At 40.4% G+C, this 9,838-nt stretch overlaps 1 protein-coding gene across 1 annotated transcript; it reads left to right on the forward strand.

Annotated features, from left to right (window-relative positions):
- The first annotated feature begins 4,300 nt into the window (after nt 1-4,300).
- Nucleotides 4,301-9,444, forward strand: LOC127355264 (syntaxin-4-like). The gene has a single exon (XM_051385933.1). It carries the CDS (start codon nt 4,804-4,806, stop codon nt 5,428-5,430), a length of 627 nt encoding a protein of 208 aa, XP_051241893.1. The 5' UTR covers nt 4,301-4,803; the 3' UTR covers nt 5,431-9,444.
- Nucleotides 9,445-9,838: the final 394 nt, after the last annotated feature.

Below are 9,838 nucleotides of genomic sequence, written 5' to 3' on the forward strand. Positions count from 1 at the left end.
TGGTGTATCTCACTGATCTGCAGTCTGCTGACATGATTTATGCTTGAAGATGTACTGTACACAAGTCTTCAATTATTTACACACTGATACACATTCATACCCTTGATATGTTCCCATTCGGCTCTGCTCTCTGTACTTTGACGTCACCTTACCAGTAGTTCACACTGAAATGAATGACTTCCTGCTCTTTTACACACACACACACACACACACACACACACACACACACACACACACACACACACACACACACACACACACACACACACACACACACACACACTAACTAACTCTAGCCTGCAGCAGCAGAACGAGACAACTGATATTGATTACAGAACAGCGGAAAACCAGCATCATCACCATCATCTGTCTCCTTTCTCGGAAGAGAAGAAAGTGGTGCAGTTTTTATCCAGGATCTGTCTCCTCAGTTTACTGCAGCTGTCAGCTGAAGCAGCTCAGCTAAAATGGAGGCTGAATTTACTTCTCTCTGATCTGAGCCGTGGGGGAAACTGTCCGGGGTTGAATATTTTATTTGAAGTTTCCCTCTATTTAAAGATATCTTTCATTTGTGTTTTTGTTTTTTATCTTGCAGATTTATAGTTGTGACGTGCTGCTTATAACATCCCCTGTGGTTCTGTTAAATTGCATACGCAAGCACATATACGTAAGACTGACACTTCATTTCTTTCTTGCTCTCTCTAGAGCACATGCTGCCAAGGGTAAGGGATCATTTTTATGGTTACAAAATGGTCACCCATAATTCACTTTTACCGTGCATACAGACACAAACACAATGCTAGCTTTTCTACAACACATACTGCACAATTCATACTTGGGGGCGGGCATGGGGATTGTGTGTACCTGTCATCCAGTTACTAGATGCATGTGATGTATGATATGGTACATGCAATGTATATGATAATAGCTGCACCAGCGATGAAGGTTAGCCAACACTGATCAACATAACCTCTGCTATAAAGTCCTAGAAGTGACAAAAATTCTAATGTGATACCTAAATAAAAAGAAAAATATTGGGAAAAACATTTCAAAAATGTATTCTGATGTAATTTCTAATTACTTGTTAAGAAATGTAGTCTTTAACCTAATTCAAATATCACAATATTAAAGTAACGTAACTTGATTACTTTCCATTACTTCTGGATTACCTCAACACCAAAAATGCAAATAAAGACAATGAATATCAATAAGATGACTTTTATGTATTCTACAAGACAATAGAACAACGTAACCTTAGAAAAAAAAAGGGGGATACTGAAATTTTTAGCATCAAAAATGTGTCCTCTGCTCAGCTAAGAAAAACTTGCTTACTTTAAGCAAATTCAGGCAGTAGTCTACTTCGATGTTGTTCCCATTCTCTGCCTTAAAGACAAAATAATGGTCTTTTTTAACACTGATGCAATCTTTTCGAATGACTTAGTCTGTGCAGTATTGATCATTAATGTCAGACACACACATCTTTAATAGATGTATGGAAATATGGAAATATGGATATAGAATATGTTTAACTTATTGAGTGAACTTATTGTGTGCTAGCCTAGGACAGAGAAACAGTGCCACAATGTGTCCTTAGATTAGATATTAGCGACATTTATAACTTCTGTGGCTCAAACTGTACTTGTATAATAGCCTATATAATAATGTATATGTAATCCCTGCTGCTAACATGCAGTTCTGTAAATAAACACTTACACACACCACACTACTCTGATGCTAAAGACAAACAGCTGAAGGAAAATACCAAATCACACATTTCATTTTCAACCCAAAGCGGGCTGGACAAGGTAAAGGCACACAGATGCTCTCACTCCTCCATGTGCACACACAAAAATTACACACATACCCCACAGATTAAAGTAATCTGGAAATGAGGCCGGAGCATGAGAGATTGAGAGCAGGCTTTCATTACAATTTTAGCTGTAAAGAGAGAGGAGGGAGGAATAGATGGAAATGGGTGGCAGAATAGAGTTAGAGATAATTATATTTTGGAAGGATTAGGCATTTAAACACTTAATTCTGCATACTAAATAAAGAGACATAGAACAGCTTGTCTCGTGGGTGTCTGCTGTGTGCTTGTAAATGTGGAACAATGTGTCCAAGTATGTGTGTTTGACTATGACAACGGACAACAACATTTTTGGTTTAGCATCCCTGTGCTTCCAGGCAGGCCAAGTCTTGCTGCTCAAGATGTTTGCCAGTGATGATGGCAATCTGTGCATGCACAACTGTAGGCACCATGTGGGATTAGTTTAGAGTGAGTGGTTTTTAACTGCGTAATGTTGTGCAATCACTAGAATCTTCCAAAAATGGGCATTTTGTTTAAAAAAAATACTTGGAAACATCTTAGCTTGATCCCTAAATTCTTAACCTACTCAAGCAGTCATTAGTTTAAATTGCAAAACTGCTTCAATCTAAGGGAAATTGTGCAACACGTGCAAGTAAACCACATAAAGCTGCACCATGTTGCCCTCGTTCACATTTCAGTGGATATTCTAAATCAAAATCAAAATCCTAAAGTAGGTAACATTTCCAGTGTTTGTACACTGTTGTACACTTTTATGTATTGTGTGGATTTACCTCTGTCAACATACTTTCTTCTTATTTCACTTTACATTACACCTTTGTTGTCTGAGTTTCATGCAGCTCCACAGCAGCACAGTTGTCTTTATGTCCTCTTCATTATTCTAATACTTTTTCTCTGGCTTTTAGAACAGCAGGATGAACCTGAAGAGCATCTTTGGGGTTTCATTTATTCCTTCTATTGGCACATAAAGTACAGCCTCCCACTTTAATTCCTTTTTGCCTCTCTGCCTTTATGTTTGTCTGCCTTACTCTCTCTTCTCTCTGGAGATCAGTGGATCGGTAAGGCTAAAGGCTAAAGGCAGGAGGAAAGCAGTCAGTGGTACTGCTAATGCAAAGTCAATCCTGAGAAAAAAGCAAAGAACTAAGTTAACACTCAAATATGCAAGCACATAGACACTGGCACACTGGCACGCACACTTCTGACCGGCTAAAAGCTTCATTGTTTTGATTCACTCTATCTGAAGGCAATTATTACACTTCTTACTGTCTCAAATGCACCAGTGTTACCATTTTCAGTATGAGTGTGTATATGAGTGGGCTTGTGTGTGTGTGTGTGTGTGTGTGTGTGTGTGTGTGTGTGTGTGTGTGTGTGTGTGTGTGTGTGTGTGTGTGTGTGTGTGTGTGTGTCTTACTTCATACACATCATCACTTAATATCATCATATCATATCTCTTGTGCAGTGCTGCTACAGAATCAGTCAATATTTGTCTAGACAGACAGGGTAAGCTTAGCCGTTAATGGAGTGGATGTTACAGCAAGCAGAAGAAGAAAATAGGGAAAAAAATCAAGGTATTATATCTTGATGATGTAACTTGTGCAGTAGAAGGTGATCATTATTGCTGCAACAATTCTTATTTGAAACATGAGTTCAGGTTTCAGTGTTTCATGTTGCAGCGCTGCTGTGACAAGGTGACTGAGGTGAAGACAGGTGTACCTGTTGACTTTTAGTAGGTCACAGAACTAGTGACAGATTACCGTTCGAGGTATTTAGATTCAGGATTATCACATCACAACCGCTTTAATTTGGGTTAAATGCTCTGAAATTGGACTCCTGAGATCACAGAGTGCAGAAACTGCTTTATCTATTGCATGAATAAAAAAGCACAGGGCAGGATGACATGCACATACAGAGGGTTACACACCACAGTATTTGCAGTGGGAGAATGTTTTATTAGCTTGGTATGATTTATTGGTGCAATACTTAAATGGCCTTGTGTGTTCTGCCAGAGATTAGAATGAATTAATCAAATTTATTACATTTGAATAAATTTTTTTCCCCCAAAGCCAATGTGCTGCAAACACCAGTTTCTTAGCAACAGTGAGTCATGCCATTTGAGTACCGTCCAAACTATGTACATAAATGTTAACACTAACCAACTGTGTAGGGTTTTTTTAAGACAGTGCAGACAATCTAAATGTGCATATGTGTGTGCCCTGCTGTGTATTTGCTGTTGTTGGGCATGCATTTGTCTGTGTGCAACAACAACATTACTTGTGTGACTTAAAGAGGAAGATATAGTTTGTAGGAAGGTTGTGAGCTGTCAAATAGGTCAAAGGAAGCAGTGAATGTGGGAGAGAATGAGTACCAGGAAAGAGTGTTAATGCTGAGCAGCAAGGTGATAAAGGGGAGAGAGAAATTGGAGCATCACCCCTCCCTCTTGCTCTTGCCATCTGATGTGGAGACGGTGTTGCTAGGGGCAACCATCCGAGCAAGAGAAAGGGAGAAAGAGGGAAATGAAGAGACCAGCTGGTAAGGGGAATGGCAGCAGAGAGGCTGGAAGGACACAGAGTGCGCCAAACAGCATCAGCAACGAGGAGACAGACCTGATATGTCTTGCCTCACTCTGCCTCGCTTGACTGAGCAGAGCTGATTGAAGCAGAGCTCCAGATGCCGGCGACGAAGCAAAACAGTCGAGCAGAGGACACGACAGCTTGCCAGCATCAGCAGCAAAGAGGCAGGCTGCCCAATCATCAGCTGACATGCTCATGAGTTCAGCAGCCAATGAGCTGCTGGGAGGCACTCAGATGCAGAGACAGCACTAGCCTGGCTCAGATCTCTTATTAATGAATGGAGCAGTTCCCAGGCTGGATCACTGCATATCGCCGCGCTCTCTGCTCGGCTGCTCTCTGCTCTGACACGGGGAAAAACATCAACATTGACAATAAGGACAGCAGCAGTGTAGGAAGATTTAAACAGTGGCCATGAAGAGGCGACAAGGAAACACCCATGATGAGGACACAACCGAGGACATGGCAGCAGCTATTCAAAACAAGGATCCACATCCTGATCTCCACCCACCAGATTCACCTTCTCCATCATCATCTTCTCCCCCTCTTCCTCCATTAGCTATGCCACCATCTACATCTGCCTCCGCTCTCCTGGCACTGGGTTCTCCAGCCACCCGGCGCTCCATTTCCATGGGAGACTTCCGAAGGGTGACAGGGGCTCTGCTAGCCGGTTCTGAACCCCCCTCCACCTCTGCCACAGCCCCCTCCTCCAAGCTTGTCACCCCCAGCTCCAGCATGGAGTTTGAGGCAGCTCGACGGCGCCTTCTGGAGGTGGAGGAGCGCCAGCGTGTCATCAGGGAGATGGAGCGAAGGCTGGAGGAGCTCAGGGAGGTGTTTGTGCGTTCAGAGCAGGAGGTGGTGGTACATGGGGAGCTGGTGTCACGGATATCTAGTGGAGCCCAGCAGGGAGAGCTGTATGTTGCAGAGAACAGCCAGCGGCTGAAGAAAGGCCTGAGGTTCAAGAAACATCGACCCACCATCGTCTTCTCCTCCATGCTGGGACTCCGCACGTGCCTCCCCTGGCCTGTGAAGCTCAAATAAGACAGTAGAGGCTTGCATTTCTACCATCGCTTTAGAAATGTGCTTTACATTAGCAGGAAGATAGACTTCCATTCTTTAGATATCACTCACTGACACAACCTTTCTGCTCTTGTATCCTGAGGCTGGTCCTCCAGGTCTTTAGAGTGCCTACAATAATCACAAATGCTAGTAAAGAGCTTCCTGTAGTACAATTCTGAGGAAATTCTCTGGCTAGCAAACCAGTCAAGCCAGTACCAGTGCAATGTGTACAGGATGTCATTATGTCTTCATTGTTTTCAAAGATACTTTGCTGCTTGCAGTTCGGTGTGGTGTTGGACTTGCATAGGAGAGATTGTTCATTGATAGTCCATGGTGCATGGATGAGTCATTTTTCAGGTGATGTGGGAGGAGAGGTTCAGACTGGCCTGTTAGGTAACAAGAGTCTTGCTGTATGTCTCTGACCTTATGCAGCAATGAACGAAAAGCCAGTAAGCATTATGTAATGTGAAACTTTTTTAGAGGAGGAAGAGGAAGAGATGGGGTAAAGAGGGGAAAGGAAAAGAGACAGAGTAAAGGCGCTTAACGATCTGCCTCTCAAACATGTCACGAGTGAAGTGAAGGGCAGTGGAAGAGAATCAGAGGTGAAGCTATGATACGGATTGGTGCACTGTTACATAAAACCAAGGATGCGGTGAAGAGGCAGGATATGGAAAAGAGTCTGAAAAAGAGAAACTGCACAGAAGCGTGGGATTTAGATGGCTGAGACATACACAGAAAACGTGCCTTGGCTTCTCCGTGACCACTCGTTCCACCACCACAACCTCTGTTTTTGGCAGCATTAAACAGGGAAAAGCAGGAGAGTAGGAGAGGAGTTTGTGCTGGGATGATTCCACCTGTGGCCTCTTTTTATCCAGTCACCTAGCAACCACTCATCCCTCGATCCTAAATCCGCTTCCACAAACCTACAGAATGTATCCAGCAGAGCACTGTAACTATAACACCACGAGACAGCTGTAGAGTTCCCCTGGAGGATTTAGGAACTAATATTTCTGCTGCATTTATTTAAATTAATTCAGAACTGGCTATGTAGTCAAATATATTATTGATACAAGATGTTGCTGAACCTGCTCATTTATTTAATGATTAGGGGTTGCACTTAAGTTAAGCCATGCATGCATTAGCAAGGAAAGCCAAGATAGGCCGTCACTGTTTGCTTCACTGTGTCTTGGTGTTATATGTGACAATGGAATGCTATTCAGAGGTGTTACAATGACACGCGTATAGTGCATAGTGTGCACAGTAACAGCCTCACTGATATCATAATCAGCTTTTTGTGGCGTATAGGCACATTAGACAATATGTCTTCATTCAGGGTTTGTATGTCAATATAAAACAGTTTGTTTAGGTAATAGATCAACCAGTAATTGTGTTGTGATCCTTCACATGCACAGCAGTATCTTTGTCCCATACGCAGTGGATGACCTGATTTCTACATATAGATCACACAGATTTTTTGGCCTAATTCTTCTCTTCCTTCCTCCTATTTCTCTTCTCTTTAGATTAGCAGTGACTAAGTATCTCTTGTATTCATCTATTCCACCAGTCCCTTGCTTCAGCTGTATGCGTAGAAAGCATAGCCAACACACCAGGGATATCTATTTTTGGCTTTCGAAGGTTATGGCAGAGAGGCAGGCATTCAATCACAGCACAGAATTTGTTGTAAAAAGCACGTACAGCGATGTGAGCACATGCTAGTATCTATGTGTGCTAATTTTCAAAAGAATGGGAAGGGATGACTGCAAGGGCAGAATCTCTGATAGTGCTTTGTTTGCTCCCCGATTATAAATTACCTCAGCGAAGAACAAAGCACGGCTGTTTCCAAGAGAGGCACATGGCTTGACTGTATAATTGCTTGAGTCATCATGTGCACTTAGATATTCCAGTTTTAATTGCTCCCTAGTTGCAAAGATATGCACGATTGGCACATGTTCTTGCATCATTTAAGATGCATAAGCAATGTCTCTTGGTCTCTGTCAAGTCAAAGGTGGCAGCAAAAAGCACTGATGCATTGCTCTGAGACAAAGGGGTCTATATCAGGAACTCTGCAGGCAAAGTGAGAAGAAAAAAACGTGATGCATGTAAAATCAGATGTGAAAATTAAATGCACAAGTTTAATAATGTAGGCTGATGCACATCAAATAGAATGAAGACAATGGCTTTGGTTATTTTCTAATTTTGATTATAAGGGCTTAAATGATCTGTTTGTCTAAGTTGATTAGGAGCACAGTTAAAGGGGCAATTCACTGATTTTACACATGATGGTCATTGTGGAAAGGACCACATACCACCTTTGAAAACAGTTGTAAAATGTCCTCTGTGGTCTGAAAAAAATATGTTGACGGTCTAATGAAAGATTGTATCCAGTAGTATTATGGGAAATGTAGGATCCAGCATTTCTAGAGCTATACTCTAAAAATCAGGATATCTGCTGCTTTGATTTTGATCGTTATTTTTTAAAAACTGTTCCTTATGAGTCCTCCAACTTCAGGGAAGTACAGTACTAAATAGCTGCCGTACCCTTTTAAGCAAATACTATGTTACTGATTTAATGTTCCTGTTGACGTACTCAGCTTTCAGATTTCTGACAGCCACAATGACTTTATCATTGAATGCTGATTGATTCTATATAAGCATTCCACATGGCCACAAGGAAAGTACTGCTTGCCGTCTTTGTGCACATCTAAACCAAACAATATTTAGCTAAGCCAGTTGCTAGCAGAATGCTTGTGTAAAAAAAAAAGGGTCTAGTAGGCCTTAAACTGTAATCATGGTCCTATGTATATAGCTAGAGTTATAACTGAATATACAGCTGGCCTATATATTGCTTTTCATACGCCTTATGCAGAGTTTGTGCATTGGCAGTGACGATAACGATGGTGATAGTACTGATGATGAAGGTGATGGTAAACAGGTGAACTCATGACCATCAGAGACCTCATCCAGAAACATCATTATCTGGGCAGAAGAAAAAAAACAACAACTCACACACTGTTGTGAGACTGCACCTTTGTGTTTTTCTATGAATGAAAAAGATTTCCCAAAGATCTCTTGGCCCACTTGCAGAATGAATGTAATGTTAATTGTTACTCTTTGTGTTTACAGTATAATCACATCTATCTTGTTTGAACCTGTGGTTGGCAATAAATCCTCTTGTACTCATTTTCAGGTCTTTTTACAGTTAAGGTCACATGACTTTTGATACAAGAGATTTCAACCCAAACAAATTAGTGTTTGGAACTACAATTTCAGCTCTCACAGCCCTTTACTGACAAGCACAGGTCCAAAAACACATTTCTGATGTTTATTTATCCTCTGAATTGTTTAATATTTTGTGTTTGTTTAAGTGATGTGTGGTTTAGTATGTATTTATGTTCTGGTGGAACAAGCACAGAACTTTATATTTTCCTTTATATCAGGTGTTTATGACATTTTATTCACAGTATGATGATATTTTTGATTGAGAGCTGTATATTCTACTACTTGTATGAATGTTCAAGTCGAATTTTACTTGGAAAATGTTGTATGCTTAATAGTAATTGCAGGTTTGGAGTCAGTTTGCTTTCAGTTTTAAATGTTAAATGAATCAACTATTTGCATAATTACAGAGCCTTAATTCCAAAACGTCTGACACATTTATGATTATGGGACCCTGTTCACAGGAAAGAAAATCCACTTTCAAAATGTAATTGAAAACCAGCTGGATTGGAAGTTAGTTGTCCCCAAACCTTTCTGATATACTAGAACTGCTTCTGAAAAGGCTTTTGCTTTCTGCTGCACAGTGAAAGAATGAATGTTCTGCTATGTTTAACGCTTAAATTTGCTACCACTTAATTTCCTTGACACTATCATTTACTTGAGCACAGAGCTACAATGTACAAGACTAATAAATGTTAAAAGATAGATTTCATTTTAAGCATTATCAGGTTTTGTAAGATAGACTGAATTATTAGAATAAAAAGAACTAAATGACTAAAATGTTTCATTTAGCTTTTTTTTCATATCTCATACTACTAATACTCTCTTTGGGATTTTGCTTGAAACTGCTAACATAACATATAAGTGTTTCAGGTGGGAAATATTACATCCTTTGCAGTTGCATGGGAGGTCTAGGAAGTAAACGGGGTCACCTTGCAGCAGTCCACAGCAGCGTAGCGCCGGATCAGCAGAAAACTGCTCTTTGACGTAACAAGATGCTGCAGACGGGAAAGAAACAAAAGCGATATATATATATATTTATATGTATATATATATATATATATATATTTATATGTATATGTATATGTATATATATATATTTATATGTATATGTATGTATATATATATATATATATATATATATATAAATAATGAGTCAGTCAGTTGCTTGCTT

The sequence above is a fragment of the Dicentrarchus labrax genome, unplaced genomic scaffold (genome assembly GCF_905237075.1).
Source record: "Dicentrarchus labrax unplaced genomic scaffold, dlabrax2021, whole genome shotgun sequence".
NCBI classification, from domain to species: domain Eukaryota; kingdom Metazoa; phylum Chordata; class Actinopteri; family Moronidae; genus Dicentrarchus; species Dicentrarchus labrax.